Raw genomic sequence first — 17,960 nt, 5'->3', positions numbered from 1 at the left:
AGCTGGGCAACAAGAAATATTTAAGGACACACTAGGTGAAAAACAGCTACAGCTAGAATAAGTAAATAAGACAAGTAAGTAAATAGAATAAGACAGCTGCAGCTAGAATAAGATCCCACTAGGAACCAGCAGCAGATGTATAGAGAAAAGGACTAATACTCAAGCAGCTGGAATAAGACTAATAGCAACCTGTTAAGCAAGAAAGATGATACTTACTCTATTCTAGACAAACCAGCAATTCAGAATCACTCCAGAAGTTAAAATGCACACTGATCCACAGGATCTTTAGCAAACTGCAGATGGGCAGCAATGTTCTCCTTGCAACCCTGCCATGCACACCATTGTTGTTGGGTGTTCTCCTGATGGTGGATTCATGAACATTAGCCAATGTGAGAGAAGCCTTTAGTTGCTTAGAAGTTACCCTGGGTTCCTTTGTGACCTGGCCGACTATTACATGCCTTGCTCTTGGAATGATCTTTGATGGTCGACCACTCCTGGGGAGGGTAACAGTTGTCTTGAATTTCCTCCATTTGTGCACAATCTGTCAGACTGTGAATTGGTGGAGTCCAAACTCTTTAGAGATGGTTTTGTAACCTTTTCCAGCCTGATGAGCATCAACAACGCTTTTTCTGAGGTCCTCAGAAATTTCCTTTGTTCTTGCCATGATACACTTCCACAAACATGTATTGTAAAGATCAGACTTTGAGAGATCCCTGTTCTTTAAATAAAACAGGGCACCCACTCACACCTAATTGTCATCCCACTGATTGAAAACACCTGACTCTAATTTCACCTTTAAATTAACTGCTAATCCTAGAGGTTCACATACTTTTTCCACTGACAGATATGTAATATTTGAACATTTTCCTCAATAAATAAATGACCAAGTATGATATTTTTGTCTCATTTGTTTAATTGGGTTCTTTTTATCTACTTTTAGGACTTGTTTGAAAATCTGATGATGTTTTATGTCATATTTATGCAGAAATATAGAAAATTCTAAAGGGTTCACAAACGTTCAAGCACCACTGTATTTTAGTAATGGAAAATGTATTATCCTCCCGCTTCTTATTCTTCTTGATGAAATTCAATAAAAAAATGTATAAAAAATCATCTTTTAGCCATAAAGCCACAAAAAACACTCATTTCTATTCTGTTTCCTATTCAGTATTATCTGGACATTATTTTACCACGGATAGCAAAAATGTAGTTGAAAATAAGTGAACAAGATCCAATGACTGGGTGTAATATTGTGTAATATTATGCAAACTGTCAGTATCCAGGGTTTTGATGACCACCATGACATAGTTCTCCCTCTGTTCTGTGACCTGAGTGTTTCTCCTGTGCGTTTTCAACAATGTGGCCACACTCATTGCATGAAAATACTTCAGCCCCCCCCTTTTTTTCTTTTTAGGCTACATCTCCTTTCACTGCAGAACCAGACAAAAAAAGTGAGGGAAAGCTGATTTTTGCAAAAGCTCTTTGAGAGAGAGAGAGAGAGAAAGAGAGAGAGAGAGAGAGGGGGAGGTATGAAATGAGGCAGAGCATGTGAGCTCTATTGTAGAGGCCCCTTCCACCCACAGTCTTTGTGCTAATTGATCCACCTACTGAAACCGCTGCCTCCCTCCCCACCTCCTTTGTTGACTAGATCTTTTTTGCTCTCTCTCTCTCTCTCTCTCTCTCTCTCTCTAGGCACAGCGTGGCTCTCACAGGTTGACCGTAAACATGGGTTATGAAGATGGGAGTGACAGAACCGATGCCCCACTCATATGACTGCCTAAGTGGCTCTGCTTGCCGTTTGCACGGTTGCTGGGATTAAACAGGCTGTGCTGTGTTCAGGGGGGGTGGCAGGGGTGGGGGCGGATGCTGAACCTGAAGTGGCCTTGTCCAGGCTTGGCTCCCATTGTGCCTTTAGTCAGGGGGAGACACTTCAGCTGGCAACAGCAGCAGCGCCTGATGATGAGATCCGCGTGCTCTCTTTTTCTCTGGAAGACTGGCCGTATTTGAGAAACTGACCCCGACTGCCTTTCCGTTTGGCGAACAACATAATCAGCCGAGTGCACCGGTGGAAGTTTGATTGAAGGTGGAGTTTTGGGAAGGTTGCGCAACTGGAATAGGCGACTCAAGTTTTCTCCTTACATCAGCCACCTTTCATCGCCGATTAAAACATCGGTGTTTCTGTCATCTCAACTGGAACCTGTTTTCATTCATACACCGAGGACTAAACATAGGATTGAATGTGTTTTCTGCATTCCCTGGCATCGCTATTTTAAACTAGCTGTGAAAGGATACATCCACAACAGCATCAGTGGCACCGAATTGAAGTATCAAGTTATACTATCGGTCTGACCCATCTATGTAAGACTACACCGAACCAGGAGAGTAACAGACACTGTTCATAATCAGCGTCAGGCCTGCTGGGTTCTTAAACAGGTCACAGGTCACATGACCACTTACAGCGCCACAGAAAAAACCTGGATGAGGTCCATTTCATCCAGAAAAACCAATGGGCCTACATGGTGCAGATTTTTATTCCTAATGAATCCAGCTGCAGTGGACTGCCACAGGTGGCTGCACAGCTTTTGACTACTCAATAATTCATAGGCTCAAAGTCAGGACTGAGAAGAGGGTGAAAGTATGTGAGCCTTTCGAGACTCTGGGAACGCGGATGATAAAGAAAGAGGTGGAGGAGGACAGCTGTGTCTGGAAAAACGGAGAGAGAAGAGCAAATGTAAGAAACTGCGAGCATCCAACCGGAAGATGAACAGAAAAGCAAAGAAAAAACAGCGTTGACGGGAAGGTGTTTTTTGACGTATAGACCTAAACTATGAGTAGAGGCTCAGGTCGGCCAGCAACAGGATACACAAAACGAAGGGAGTGGATATTGTAGATAAAAAGATGAAACGGTAAATTGGAGAGACATTGCTATTATGTTTCTACTTTAACTATAGATCTCGTCTGACAACAAACAACAAACAAAAGGACAGAATACCCCCCCCCCCAAAAAAAAGGTTCTGTGTGGAAAGTAGCTGTTGCTAAGTGCAGGGTGTTGTCATCATGGTGAACACTGGCATGCAGCTTATCAGCTTCACCTGTGCAGTGACGGGCTGGATCATGGCGATAGCTGTGACGGCCTTGCCTCAGTGGAAGGTCTCGGCCTTCATTGGCAGCAACATAATGACTTCAGAGATCAAGTGGGAGGGCATCTGGATGAACTGCATCTACCAGACCACTGGCCATATGCAGTGTAAGACCTATGACTCCATGCTGGCCTTGCCTCCAGACATCCAGGCAGCCCGGGCACTCATGTGCGTGGCTATCTTCATGGGCTGGCTCTCCTGCACGGTGTCCTGCTGTGGCATGAAGTGCACGACCTGCGCCGGGGATGACCGCCGGGCCAAGGCTGGCATCGCCCTCTCCGGCGGGATTCTGTTTATTCTGACGGGCCTGTGCGTGCTGGTTCCAGTTTCCTGGACCGCAAACACTGTGGTCCAGGATTTCTACAACCCCAACGTGCCTGTCATGCATAAACGAGAGCTGGGTCAGGCCATCTATCTGGGCTGGGCGGCTGCGGTTATTCTTATGATCAGCGGAGCTGTACTAAGTAGTACCTGCCCCCACATGGAGAGGGGGGGTGGCTACCGCAGGGGATACATAGGTAGGAGCTTTGCTAATTCACCTGCCTCGGCACCAGATCTCCCGAAACCTATCACATCCAACAGTCTGCCCTTGAAGGAGTATGTATAGAAGCAGAATGTAAGGTCAAGGAAGCAGAAAACGATCAATACAAAATAAAGAACACTAAAAATGAGGTGTGTAGAAGCGGAAACTTGACAATATCAACAAGTTTCATTGTTGACATTTTGATTTTTCCCTGCATTTATGTTTTGTTTTAAACTCAACTTTTAATTTATATGAGCCACATACTATTTATCAGCATCTTAAACCAATATCCCGTTTTTATATCCATCTCTTCGTGGCATTGTCTTCTGTACATCACCACTTTCATTCATATAGTCGTTATTTTTCTTATACTACATTGAAATATTGTAGTGATTGAAAGGAATGATTCATTCTCTTTATTGTATTGTGGAAAAAAATCAAGACAAGCCTTAGAGACATTTAATGAATTGGCTAATACTTCTATTAATTCCCCAATCACCGTTTTTGCTTGTGTTGTGACGACTGCAGTGATTTCTTACACATTTGTTCACTCTCAGCCCTCGAATGTTTTGTTGCATAAAACCACGAATGAGTTTGTATTTATCAAACTTGTGAAATAAAGGGACTTTCTTGGTGTTTTAATAATTTGTTGTAACACATTCCTTTCGAGTCCTAGATTTTGATAATAACCAATTACATTTAGGGAGGCACGGTAGCGCAGTGGTTAGCACGGTCACACCACAGCAAAAAGGTCCTGGGTTCGAACCCTGACGTTGTCCAACCTTGGGGGTCATCCCAGGTCGTCCTCTGTGTGGAGTTTGCATGTTCTCCCCGTGTCTGCGTGGGTTTCCTTTGGGTGCTCCGGTTTCCTCCCACAGTCCAAAGATGTGTAGGTCAGGTGAATTGGCTGTAGTAAATTGTCCCTAGGTGTGAATGTGTGTGTCAGCGCTGTGATGGACTGGCGGTCTGTGCAGGGTGTCTCCCCATCTGCCACCCAATGACTGCTGGGATAGGCTCCAGCATCCTGCAACCGAATTTGGATAAGTGGCTTGGATAATGGCTGGATGGATTACATTTAGCTCAATTTTCAACAGGTAATCCAGTAAACGAGAACCAAAACAACAATATCAATATCAAATAATGTGAAAGAGGCGGAATGATTTCAATGCGGGGATTTTTCTTTCATTCCTATGTCAAATCTGATGAATTCAAGCATTTTGTACTCATCAGCAGGTCCACTGACTTTTTGCCTACTCTCATAAAACCCCATTCCGTAATCTGACAGTCAAAGAGATGCAAATACAAATGCAGTACGTACATCAACTGTATTATTTGGAATATGTATAAGGGCTGAAGATGCAGAAGGGCTGGGAACCCTTATGCATCTCCAGCAGGTACCCTGAGATACCTGCTGAAGATGCAGAAAGTCTTGATGCATGCTCAACAATCCAGGTAAGAAAATCAAAGAAAGTTGAATCAGTTCATATGGATACGTTTATCATCCTTGATAGGGAGGAAGATGTTAAAACCATCGTTCCTCCCTATCAAGGATGATAAACGTTGTATCCAGATGAACTGATTCAACCTTCTTTGAAGATGCAGAAAGGTTCCCTGCAATGCAATCACTCTGACTCCCCATTAAGAGGAGTAACTTGTAAACACCATATCTTAAGTAGCTCCTGTAGTTTCGGCTCGAAGCAAAGCATCTCTGTTGCTTATTTCACTTGTATCTTCTTAGATCTGGATGACTGAAAGTCTTTTAAGTGTCTTAATCGAAGGCCATCTGGTTCTAAAGGCAGGTGTGAGTCCAGTTCACGTGCCAGTTACTTCTTCACTGCGAGTCCATGAAGAATGACACTTTGAAAAGTGTATCTGAAATGGATCACAAAAGTAATAAGTCACAATTGTAAACACATTTAGGTAGAACAATGCTGTCATGCTTCAATAGCTGTCATTGTTAGCAATGACAGCTATTGGAAACTGGAAACTCTTCTGAGCCTGGCCTTGGAGTCTTAGAGTTGTTTTCCCTTCACTTTTTATGTATTTATTTATTTTTGGACCCCCCCCCTTATCTCCCCAATTATACTTGGCCAATCACCCCCACTCTTCTGAGCTGTCCCGGTCGTTGTGCCAGACCCTCTGCTGATCCAGGGAGGGCTACAGACTACCACATGCCTCTGACACATGTCACCACTTCAATCAGTTCATCTGGACACTTGACGTTTACTGAGAAGTGACCTCTTCAGTCTCAACTGACTGCAGGTATCCCCACCCTTATAAACAATACAGTGGCACAACGACCGAAACCAACGATTGGTTTCATATGCAAATACCATTACATTGCCATTGAAACTCTAAGAAAGACTAATCAGTTCATCTGGATAAAACGCTACATACACGTCAGGCCAGGACTCTGCAGTCTACACCCATCTACAGGCCAGTGGCCATCTTTAAAAAAAACGATTTTTCATATGCAAATCGCCGTGACCATTAACTAGAGTTACAAAGGCAATGTGTACTATTCACAGAGGATTGGGGAATAGCTGCAATCAGAGCATTTTCTAAACCCATCTACAGGCCAGTGGCCCTTTCAAGGATGACGTGTACATCCTTGATAGGGAGGAATACTGGCTTGACTGGGGAGTCAAAAAGGCCATCTATGTGAAGAGGGAACGACCATCCCTGAACTGGGGTGGGGGTGTCTACGAGTACATCTGTGGTCATCTTATAACGCTGTAATTGCAAACATTCCCAAGTCCTCTGTGAATAGTACACATGGCCACTGAAACTCTAGTTAATGGTCACGCTATATTTGCATATGAAACTGATCATTGGTTTTGGTCGTTATGCATCTGTATTGTTTATAAGGGTGGGGACACCTGCAGTTAGCTGAAGAGGTCACTTAGATGAGTGATGACACAAATACACGTTGTAGATGAACTGATTCAACTTTATTTGATCCCTTACCTGGATTATTGAGCATGCATAAAGACATTGAAACTCTAGTTAATGGTCACAGTAATTTTCATATGAAACCAATAATTGTTTTCGGCTGTTATGCCACTGTATTAATTGTAAGAGTGGTGATACATGCAGTCAGTTGAGACTGAAGAGCTCACTTAGCTCATTTTCAAATTGTTTACATCCTTTTTTTTAGTTTAAAGTTGCATTATTTCATATTCAAAGGAACCACCATATGGTGAGGATTTACCTGTTATACCCTCATCTCCACTAGGTGACTCTAATGATTCCCATCTCTGGGGAGCAGATTCCAGCAGGGAGATGTTGTCAGGTCTCAGGGTCTGCAGCAGAGCCTTTCTTCTCAGAAATCTAAGCAGCAGGTTAAGGTTGAGAACTCAAACCTTCCTTCTCTTCAATGAATGCAGACATATATTCTTGTGTAGCTACACCTCTACTTATTATCAAGCGTACTCAATTTTAACCATAACCACCGTAATCCATTAAGCCCTAAATACAAAAGTTTCTCTGATGAGATCCTGTTAATTGTCCTCAAAAGTGACTAATTTTGGAAGTCCCAACTTGTTCTGGATGCCATAAGACGATTTCCAGATAAATCAATATCATAAATAAATAACATCCTTGATTTGGGGCTCATAATCCAGAAAAAACAGAGAAGATACTGTTGCCAATAGTGTCGTTCTGCGTTCTGCAGCCATTCCAACATGTCTGCAACTGATGGAGCGATTGCTGAACGCTGAGTGCAGGTGAACAGGTCTAGACTGTCTGTGTTCTGCTCGTACAACTGGAAGGCTCCAGACACCTGGTTACTAATGCAATCTCTGACAGACTGGAGCAAACACCTGCAGATAAGGGAGACAGAAAGACAGGCACACAGATTAAGAGACAAATACTGTAAAGACATACCCTAATCAACACCATTAGATTTTAGACAGGTTTTAATAACATAACTGCAGGACCTACTGTTGTAGTTGCGACTCTATTCATTGGCGCACACACTGGTGCAAGCAATAAGGCAGACTGCACAAACACTAGCAGAGCAATTAATACAAGTTAACGGCCTCCAGATTTAACTATTTTCCACTGTAGCCATTACATACTCACATTTTCTCATTGAGTTTCCCCAATACTGCGTCCACTGCCAGTACGAGCTTGAAGTGCAGACGTTCCTGCAGGTCGGGGAAGACTCGGAGAGGTGTGTTAGAGATTTGGACGTTCGCAAGAGCTTTAATTTGCTCTGCTAAATTTCCGAGAGACACCATCAGTGGGGTGCACTCAGCCAGCGTAGACTTCCATAGTTTCCGATTGTTTTCCAGACTCTGAAAGCTTTTCCTCAAAACTTGTTGTACTGACAGCAATGCTGGTGTGGACATTTCAATTCGCAAATACAGAGACCGGTTTCCACGATAGAAAAGCCAGAAGATGGCGTCATGGGTATTCGGTTGATCTTGCTGTATCTATGTCAGTTACGGATTCCTTTAACGTGCCATCAAAAACGTACAATTCTACAACACTTTAAATTCGTATGCGGTGCTGATCGACACACATGGCAGCCATGTTGTCGCATTGCATTTCCGTCTACAAACGTCAACATCGTTCTGTGATCTGATAGGTCAAAATGGATGCGTCATGGTGAAGTAATAGGTATCTTGATTGGCTGTACGGCGGCCTCCGCCCCTCACTCCTCACATTTGAATTCGGTTTTGTGGAGGGAGTACCTGACGGTAGGATTGCCAACGACAAAATCAGCAACAGGTCTCACGTTTTCTTTAAACAAATTTCAGATAATATTTATGTATGTATGTAGCGTATCATTATTCCACGTATGTTTATTGAGGGAATACGGCTCATGTTATTTTCCCGTTGTTTTCTAGCTTGCAAGCTGGCTAATGCTAACTTGAGAGCCACACTGTCCGTGTAAAAACTAACGCTGCAATTTTACGTCGCAGAAACGAAAACCGCTTCCCTAGAATGGTCACGATATTGTGCTTTACTTTATTTCATTTCTTTATGCAGCAATGGCTCCCAGGAAGAGAACCGCTAAACCACCCAAAAACGACCCCAGGGTGGCAAAGTCGCAGGCTTTGCTGCACGATTTCGACACTGAAGGTAATTTTGGTGAAAGACTGCCAACTGCCGCTTAAGCCAACTGTAGAAATTTCAGGAATAGTGTTAGCGGCCGTGGACTGTCACACGTCATGTGCTAAGAGTTTTCCAGTTTTCTGTCCATGTTCGTAAAATGCTTGTTTTGATTTAAAGAACAATTGTTTTGTTTAATGGAGAGATTGTCAAATTCTGTTTTTAATAATACTTTTTATCTGATAAAGATCAAGTGATGGGGTATCAGCATATGAACGGCCCACTTCCGCTATACTATGTAACAATTCTATCAGACGTTGTTTATGTTTCTTTCTCTCATGTGCTGTGTATGAGATTATCTGGCTTCTAAGGTAGGCTTTAAGAGCCCCCCAGACAGTGATTAGTGGCATATCCGAAGTGCGGTTGAGTTCCATAAAGATATCTATCTGCTGGGACCGGGAGAGCATTTTTTTTAAAGTAGTCCCTGGGAAGTAATAGAGGATCAAGTCGCCAGGTGCGTCATCCAAAGGAGTTGAATCAAGTGCAACCGGACTTGGTATATATCCGTGAAGACGTTTCACCTCTCATCCAAGCGGTTTCCTCAGAATTTACCCGGGTAAATTCTGATTCTCATCACCAGCCAGTCAGACTAGCTTGGTCTAGTCAGAAAGGCACGAACTGAGGAAGCCTCTTGGATGAGAGGCGAAACGTCTTCACGGTTTGATACCAAGTCCAGTTGCACTTGATTCAACTCATTTGGATAACCATGACCTGGATGAATGAGAACATTCACAGACACGCCAGGTGCGTCGGTGTCTAGGAGGCGTATATCTTAACTGTACAGGACTATGATCGGAAATAACAATACTATTATATATATTGACTCCCCTAACCATAGAAGGATGCACTGGGGAAAAAAGTGAGTATTGTTTAGTAGTTGGGTTGTGTGTAAGATTCCACGAATGAATGAATAACAGCGCCTGCCTTCGAGATTTTATTATTAGGTCTTGCGTTCTGTCTGTCCAAATATGGGTGTAATACACAATTAACCCCCCCCCCAAATATAAGTTGGTAGTTATTGAGGTCTGGAAGGGCTGCTATGAAACGGGGGAAAAAGTGGGTCATCCCAGTTTTGTCCATATACATTAGCTAGTGCCACACTAGTACCATATAGGTTACCTGTCACTATCACATACCTTCCCCTGGGGTTAGAAATAGCAGCGAGACGAATTGGGAACTCTTTCTTATCAAGATGGCCGTGCGTCACAGCAGGAACCAGTACCCAGTCTTTAAAGACTTATCGTGGGTTGAACGCGTTGTTTCTTATTTTCTATGAATTACACAAAGGTGATTTGGTTCATCTGGACACAAAGTTTATTGAGAGAAATGTTTTATCACTCATCGAAGTTACTTCTTCAGTCTCAACTGACTTCAGGTGTCTCCACCCTTATAAACAACAATGGCAATGTGTACTATTCGCAGAGGATTGGGGAATAGTTGCAATCAAAGATTATTGAGCATGCATCAAGACAAATCAAAGCATTATAAGATGGTGACAGATGCACTCTTAGGCCCCTTCTAAATTCAGGGATGGTCTGTCCCTCTTCGCATAGATGGCCTCTTTGACTCCCTGTTCAAACCAGATTTCTGCCCTATCCCTCCCATATGAAACCAAAGTCAGTTGAGACTTAAGAGATCACTTAGATGAGTGATGAAACGTTTCTCTTAATAAACATTGTGTCCAGACAAATTAATTCACCTTTCTGTGATTTCCTTACTTGGGATTCTTGAGCATGCATAAAGACATTTTCTTTGAATGTTTGTCTGTAAACCAGGGTGGGATATTACACTGACCACAACCCATATGGGGGTAAATGTTGTCGGTTCCTTATGTACCTTATTTACATGCCTCTATGATGGGTAACCAGCGATCTTTTAGAACAGACTTTGTATGATCAAAATCAATCTTACTGGTCAACTGGAGAAAGTGAGTGGTAGACAAGAATTCACTGGCCACTGAGAAAGTATGCTCTATGCCTAACTGTATTAGGCATAGAGCGTACTTTACATGCATACTAGAGTATGTATGTAATGTAAAACTGGTATCAATTGCAAATTCCATTGCTACTATTTTTGGCATTTTTTTCCCCACAGTCACGACTATACTTCAGCAGCTGAAAGAGAGGACAGATAATCTCCTGAAAAGTATGGACAACAGCTATGAAATGGCGATCATTAAGCTCCCCAAGGCAGTCAGAAAACTAAGTTGGATGGAGAATTTCAGTAAGTACACAGGAATATTAATTAGTTTAGACTCAGAAGTCACCTAAATGCTTCACTCAGCTAGAGACTGACGACAATCTCCCAGCTTTCCCTGCTAAAACTGGGTGGAAACAATTTTTAGTTTAAAAAATCCCCGAAACCCTTGTAAATTGTAGTACCAGCAACACATGCATTATAAAATATCTCAGCTGCAGTTACCAAAGAAAATTCCCTCAAAATTTGTTGATGTTTGTTGCGTTTGCGGTGAAAAACATTGATCGGTTATAAAAACAATCGCATATAACATTGCTCAGTACATCCATTTTCAATGTTTTAAAAAGCTATCTCCGTGTTACGAAGTGATTCCCTAAATCGCCTGATGGGGAGGGCATCATTTCCGGTAAGGCATGTCCTAGATTTCCAGAGCAGTAGGCGTAGGTTTGTTAGCGGCTGTACTCGCAACCGTTGTAGCAACGTTACAGAAGATTGTCTGGTATCACGAGACTATTTGTTTAATATATAATTTCATTAATATAGATAGATAATAGATATTATGTTTAAAAAATTTTTTCTTACATGGTGATGCTGGTCTCGTGGCTCGGGTCCTGGGCTGTTCTGGTAGCATCTGGACACTGATTAGCATCCTCCTCATCATATTCTTCATATATTTTATACTTCTGTTATCCTCTTTCAATGTTGTATTGAGTAAATTGTGTAAACACAACATCCATTGCATGTTGGCTGTCTTAGGGGAGAGATCTCCTCTGTTGCTCTCCCTGAGGTTTCTTCCTATGTTTTTTCCCTGTTAAAGGGTTTTTTTAGGGAGTTGTTGCTTATGCGATGGAGGGGTCTAAGGTCAGGATGTTGTGTTGCTGTAAAGCCCCTTGAGGCAAATTTTTTGTGATATTAGGCTATACAAATAAAATTGACGTGACTAATACAGCCAAAACTGTTATAATCTTGTGAAATGGTATTGCTGCATAAAAATCTAGCAGTGTTTTATAGAACCATGTCACTCTTGGCACAGGGAAGATAACATGCAACTGCTATTGTTTTTTTCCTCTTTAATTGAAAGAGCCGATTTCGCGTGTCCACGATGGTCCACTTTGGTCTGCGTTCAAGGCCAATTTACACTTCACGTGTCCGTGAGGGTTCGCTTTGATCCACCACGGAGACCCCTGTGCCGAATTTGTGACCGCACAGACTGTACACATAGAAAGCGTGCCAAATGCACATGCTCCAGATAACAAAATGGATGCTTGTTTTGAATAGGGGTCGTGCGGGGAGATCCTCTGTTACCCACATTTATATACTATCTTTGAAAACCATTTGGCTGTCTTTGTGTCCAGGCGAGAAATCGCATGAGATGAAAATGCCTGCTGTAAAAAGTGAATATCTGCGAGACAGATACGTAAAGGCAGTTGGCTATGGTGCATTACCATCAACTGGAATGGAGTGTGCAGGATTATTAAAATATTGAGACTGTGAAACCTTGATGTAGAATTTTGAAAATAAGTAACCTTCAAATATAAGGTAATCTTAGTTTACCTTACCAAATAAAAAAATTTTTGGGCAACAAATTTAAAACCTTTTCTTCAGCCCAAAAAAATCTCACTTTGACTTGGAAGTCAAAAAGTTAAATTATTCATTTTACAAACACGTTTTCCCCTATTGCCTTGGTTTCTGTTTATGTATAATAGGAAAGAGCATTTTGTGAATGAGCTGTCAGTCAACAGTAAGGTGAAAAAACGTGTACCTCTCTTTAGGCTTGCAGAAACTCCAGTTACCATTAGTGGATGACAGAAAGGTGAGTTTACAAGCCAGTTGTTTCATGTCTTTAAAAGGTTCCATGCGTCGTCATGTACCATGTATCACAGTATGTGCCACAATATCAGATAGTCCTCATTCTTATTAAGATCAACTTTTCCTGTATTATGACACCCCTGAAAAAAATTGGCATTTTTAAATATATTATCCGCCACTCGGGAAATGTTTCAACTTACTGTCATGTCATTTTCCCCTGCTGTCTTTCAGGGAGAGGAAGAGGAGGAGGCTGCCAAGGTTGAGAGTGTCTTATCTCTGGAGCATGGCATTTGCCCTACAAGGGGTAATAAAAGTAAGTTTGTGTATTTAGTCCTGTTACATATGACCACTATTTATGAAAAGGCAGGTCCTCACGTCTGTGGGCGGTATTTGTTATAAAGAATGTTGTTAAGCTATGGAAAGGGACATAAGGCAGTTTTGTTGTCAAGTCATTGTCTGTGCACATCAATGCCAAGTGTAGACAGTAAATGTGTCGGAAATCTGTTGAATATAATTTAAAATAAAGTAAGAAAAATATAATTATTTTTCTGCTCCTTCTAACAGGATCAAAGAACGAGTCAGATGCCCAGACAAGTACAGAAGACGGGAACTCCTCGAGCCAGAATACGATTAAGAAGGTAGTTACAGCTCAATAAGTAGACGTACGCTTAAATAAAATGATGTGGGTTGAGACCATAGCTTGCCTAAAATTTATTGATCATTAAGAAAATTGAACAATGAAAAGTTATTGTACAAATATTTGATGTACAGTCTCCTGTTACCGGATAATAGCTGTCAAACTGTTTCTGATACAGGTGAGAACTACGAAGAAGCCCCCTACCACATCAAAAAAGGCAAAGGATCTCTCAGTAAGGAAGCGGAAAAGCTCCATCAGAAGGCAAGACCTTTATTTTCACCATAGCTTCCTTGTAACATTACAATCATGGTACAAAGGGAACTCTGACGTATTGTCGCAGTACTAACATCCCTGTTTGATTCAGATCAAACAGGAAGGCTTTGGTGACTCCTGCCAAGAATACAGTGAACACTTCTCTGTTGATAGGCTCTACTCCCCTTGTTACCCCACGTTTTGACCCAAGGTAAGAGATACTGTTAAGTAGGGTTTACACAAAAGTGTGATATATTGGCTTAGTTTTAATTTGATTTGATTTTATTTATTTTTAAGCTCTTAATAAAAACAGGCATTATTTCTGCCCTTAGGGATGCATGACTCAAAAGTTCTCACTTTTTCTTAGGCTTCCCAAGACCCCAGCAGTGAGAAATCCCCACCACAAAGAGAGGGTATACAGCATTTCTGTTAATGGCTCCCCTATCGCAGATAGGAATGGGGACGTTATCATCAACGTCCCAATTGGAAACGGAGAGGTGAGAACTTGGTAGTCTGGAGGCAGGATCTTCAATTCTGAGGGATTTTAGTTTATCCAAGTAAAAGCCTTTTTTAGAATCAGAATCGTGTTTCTTGGCCATGTAGGTTTGCACATACATGGAACTGGACTCTGGTTTCGTGGCTCTCTCAGTGTGCTTAACATAGAATAACAACACTACAACACAGCAATCTTCAGCGAAATACACAATGACATACAGGCGAAATAAGAGGTGATAAAATGCAATGGTGCAGAGAATATATCGGAGATGCTGAAATAAATGTTAGCAGGTCACTTAAATACATGCCTGAGGTAGATGGATATGACAGAGTGTACCAGTATACGTACAATGTACAGTAGTATATACAAGATGGTTTGATTTATTTGACAGTGTTAAGCATTCACTTGAATGACAGCCCACAGAAACTATCTGGTTGTTTTAGGCTGCAGTGCTCTGTAGCACCTACCAGAGGGGAGAAGTTGGAACAGGTTGTGACCAGGGTTTGGTGGGTCTGCAGTCATGTTGTCTGCCCGTTTCCTGAGTCTGGAGGTGTATAAGTCTTGAATGGAGGGCAGGTTGGCACCAATGATTTTCTCTGCAGACTAAACTGTCCATTTTAGTCTGTCCCTGTCCTGTTTGGTGGCAAAACCAAACCAGACTGATGGATGTGCAGAGGACAGACTGGATTATTGCAGTGTACAACTGAATCAGCAGCTCCTGAGGCAGGTTGAAATTTCTTGAGCTGGGAGAGAAAGTACGTCCTCTGCTGGGCCTTTTTGATGATTGTGTCTATGTTGGATGCCCACCTTAGGTCCTGGGAGATTGTGGAACCCAGAAATCTGTAGGTTTTCACCGTAGACACCTTGCTTTTGAGTATGGGGGGGGGGGGGGGGGCTCTTCCTGAACTTCACTGTCACCTCTACTGTTTTGAGTGTGTTCAGCTTAAGGTTGTTATGGCCACACCAGAAGGCCAGCTGATCAACCTCCTGTGTATACACACTCATCACCATCCCGGATAAGGCCAATGATGGTTGTGTTGTCCGCAAACTCGGGAGTTTAACAGACGGGTCACCTGCGGTGCAGTCATTTATGTAGAGGGGAGAGTACACATCCCTGGAGGGGTGGGGGCTGTGCTGATGGTGCGAGTGCTGGATGTGATTTTTTTCCCCCCAGCCTCACAAGCTGCCTCCTGTCTGTCAGGACGTTTTGAATCCACTGGCAGATGGGGGCTGGTACAGTGAACCGGGTGAGTTTGGAGTGTAGGATATCTGGGATGATGGTGTCGAACGCTGAGCTGAAGTCCACAAACGGGACCCTTGCATATGTGCCTGAGGAGTCGAGGTGTTGGAAGATGTAGTGCAATCCCATGTTGACTGCATCTTCCACTGACCTGTTTGCTTAGTAGGGAAACTGCAGGGGGCCTGTAATTTCCTTCAGGTGGGTCAACACCAGTCTTGAAGGATTTCATGACCTCAGACGTTAGGGTAATGGGCCTGTAGTGATTTAATCCTGTGATACGGGGTTTCTTCGGGACCGGGATGGTAGTGGAGCTCTTGAAGCAGGAGGGCACTTCACACAGCTGCAGTGATCTGTTTAAGATCAGTGTGAAAATGGGGCCAGTTGGTCAGCACAGACTTTAAGACAGAAGGGGTGACACACCATCCGGGCCTGATGTCTCCCTGGTCTTCTGTCTCTGGAAGAGCTGGTGCACGTCCTCAGCACAGATCCTGAGTGTGGGTGGGGGTTCAGGGGGGGAAAGGAGAGTGGCTGACAGGGGGTGCAGTTGGTTGTGCGTTGTAACTGGAGAGGGTGAGGGTTGTGAAAGTTTAAACTTAATTTAAACCAGAAGTATGTCTCAAAGAGTTAGTTCACCATATTAGGGGTATCTTTTTGATGGTCAGCTACACAAACACAACAATGGAACCCCAAATGAACAGTCATTAAATAGGATATTTTAACGTTTTTCTACCCACTGGGGCAATTCTGAATTTTTATATCAACTGTTCAGTTATATTAATGACTTGAATGACCCACTCTACTGTTCAAATCTGAAAACCGAAGAAAAGTCCCTGTGGACTTTCTTCGGTTTCAAAGCAAAAATAAGAGCCAGGTTAGGGCTAGACAAAATGCTCATTTCGATATCTTGGGTAAACACGACCTGTCAGAGATGCATTATAGCCAGCATACATAAATAAATAATCTTTGTACAAACAGCTAAACACCCAGAATGACTTGCAAAAATAGATGTTTTGCTTTGGGACAAAAATGCACCACACAGAGTCCACGATACACCTTAATCAGGCTGGTCTGACAGATTAGATAAATGTGAATGTTCTTTACCAGGTTCATTTAGGAAAGCATTTTTGGGAACTTCTTTGCTCTAAACTATGTACAGGTAGGGTGTGATCTTTTCTTTACAACATAATCATTGATTTGTGAAAATAAAATCAGTCCCATGGAGTGCTACGCAACTTTTTTTTTTTAATAAAGCAATCAGTAGTTGGCTTACAGCAAAACTAACCAGCAATTTAACCTGTTGCACAAGCCAGCAAGACTTTAACCCATAGCCTAGCTGTCTGCACAATATGATTTTAATCTCTTTTTCTGCTAACTTTATTATGTGTGTTGTGTCATTGATCCAGAGCATTCAGCTGCTGGCCAGTCAAATAGACTCAGCTGACCTGTCATCACTGGATAAGAAGGCCCTGGCGAGCATGCAGCAGCTCCAGGTAAACTGATCAGTGCATTAGAAAACCACCCATTGTGCATGGTGTCACAAAGAACCAAGTTCTTAAGAGGAAAAGATTGTTTTTATCGTGTTTTTATCATGTTTTTATCATTCTTTATACCCAGATAAAATTGAGCATGAAAATGCTTTTCTGACATGTCTTTCCTCACGCCATTTTCAGAGTGAAACCTTTGCCTTCATCCTCGTTCTTAATTTGGATTTTTTTCCCCTTGACAGAAGCGCCTCGCAACATTGTGTGGGACAACAAAGTGAACGCCAGAGAGAAGACCGTTTGGAAGTTTTGTTTATAAACTTATTTCACCATACCTATTTTTTTTCTCACTGAAGTTTTTATTGAATACTGTAAGATACACAAAAAAACAAAAAAAACATAAAAAAAAACAGTTGTCTGGAAATATTTCAATATTCACACAAATATTGTAATTAGGCATTCATGTAGTTGGTGTCATTTCCCATATAAATGTTCGTTTTTTCTCCCCAGTTCTTTTTAAATATATTCTCTTGGACTCTCATAAGGTATGTCAACTTTTCCATAACAAAAATGTCTTCAACAATTACCATCCACTGTTCCTGGAGTGTTTACATTAAGCCAATTTCTGGTAACGGCTAAGTTACTTGCTGCAAGTAAAACTTTAGTCAAGTAGAGATCTTCTCTCACCTCAACATCATCAATGTTACCAAGATACATCACAGGGCAGATATTTGGGATTTCATATCTCAAAATATTTTTGACCCCTACATTTACGTTCTCCCAATATAACCTTATCTTTGTGCATTTCCAGAAAATATGCAAGTGGTCAGCCTCCATGCTCCCACACAGCCTCCAACACTTGCTGTGCAGCAAGTTGCCTGTTTTTTTATTTTGGGTGTTATGAAAAAGTGTGCTAAATTCTTCCAGCAGAATTCCCTCCATATATTTGTGAGTTTGTGCATGTGTGAGTTTGTGGATTGTGAATTGTGTCTCTCACACATTTGATACCATTCTTCCTCTGTTATCTGAATCTTTAACTCTGCTTCCCATTTTGGTTTTATGTGGAGC

General features: G+C 42.1%; 3 protein-coding genes across 3 annotated transcripts; 2 read left to right on the top strand and 1 right to left on the bottom strand.

The window, feature by feature from the left end:
• The first annotated feature begins 2,711 nt into the window (after window positions 1-2,711).
• On the top strand, window positions 2,712-4,006 carry cldn35 (claudin 35). Its single transcript, XM_056297831.1, has one exon. The coding sequence runs from the start codon at window positions 3,058-3,060 to the stop codon at window positions 3,745-3,747; it is 690 nt and encodes a 229-aa protein (XP_056153806.1). The 5' UTR covers window positions 2,712-3,057; the 3' UTR covers window positions 3,748-4,006.
• Window positions 4,007-4,088: 82 nt separating this feature from the next.
• On the bottom strand, window positions 4,089-8,204 carry c19h1orf109 (c19h1orf109 homolog (H. sapiens)). The gene is made up of 4 exons (XM_056297832.1): window positions 7,747-8,204; window positions 7,305-7,484; window positions 6,875-6,993; window positions 4,089-5,535 (listed from the first exon to the last, which is right to left on the bottom strand). The coding sequence occupies exons 1-4, from the start codon at window positions 8,013-8,015 to the stop codon at window positions 5,495-5,497; spliced, it is 609 nt and encodes a 202-aa protein (XP_056153807.1). The 5' UTR covers window positions 8,016-8,204; the 3' UTR covers window positions 4,089-5,494.
• Window positions 8,205-8,660: 456 nt separating this feature from the next.
• On the top strand, window positions 8,661-17,353 carry cdca8 (cell division cycle associated 8). Its single transcript, XM_056298003.1, has 10 exons — window positions 8,661-8,751; window positions 10,876-11,004; window positions 12,750-12,790; window positions 13,018-13,103; window positions 13,313-13,424; window positions 13,602-13,684; window positions 13,788-13,886; window positions 14,043-14,172; window positions 16,815-16,901; window positions 17,138-17,353. Exons 1-10 carry the CDS (start codon window positions 8,661-8,663, stop codon window positions 17,171-17,173), a joined length of 894 nt encoding a protein of 297 aa, XP_056153978.1. The 3' UTR covers window positions 17,174-17,353.
• The last annotated feature ends 607 nt before the right edge of the window (window positions 17,354-17,960 follow it).

Source organism: Lampris incognitus, chromosome 18 (assembly GCF_029633865.1).
Source record: "Lampris incognitus isolate fLamInc1 chromosome 18, fLamInc1.hap2, whole genome shotgun sequence".
Classification (NCBI taxonomy): domain Eukaryota; kingdom Metazoa; phylum Chordata; class Actinopteri; order Lampriformes; family Lampridae; genus Lampris; species Lampris incognitus.
Note: the sequence above shows the minus strand (reverse complement) of the source record. Positions and strands in the feature narration are given on the sequence as shown.

Excerpts from the sequence above, each read along its gene's own strand:
- cldn35 (XM_056297831.1), top strand. The coding sequence starts at position 3,058 with ATGGTGAACACTGGCATGCAGCTTATCAGCTTCACCTGTGCAGTGACG.
- c19h1orf109 (XM_056297832.1), bottom strand. The coding sequence starts at position 8,015 with ATGTCCACACCAGCATTGCTGTCAGTACAACAAGTTTTGAGGAAAAGC. Across the intron at positions 7,485-7,746 it reads GGGAAACTCAATGAGAAAAT|GTGTTTGCTCCAGTCTGTCA; the intron begins GTGAGTATGTAA and ends CCTTATCTGCAG. Across the intron at positions 5,536-6,874 it reads TGGAGATGAGGGTATAACAG|ATACACTTTTCAAAGTGTCA; the intron begins GTAAATCCTCAC and ends GATCCATTTCAG.
- cdca8 (XM_056298003.1), top strand. The coding sequence starts at position 8,661 with ATGGCTCCCAGGAAGAGAACCGCTAAACCACCCAAAAACGACCCCAGG. Across the intron at positions 11,005-12,749 it reads AAGTTGGATGGAGAATTTCA|GCTTGCAGAAACTCCAGTTA; the intron begins GTAAGTACACAG and ends ACCTCTCTTTAG. Across the intron at positions 14,173-16,814 it reads TCCCAATTGGAAACGGAGAG|AGCATTCAGCTGCTGGCCAG; the intron begins GTGAGAACTTGG and ends TCATTGATCCAG.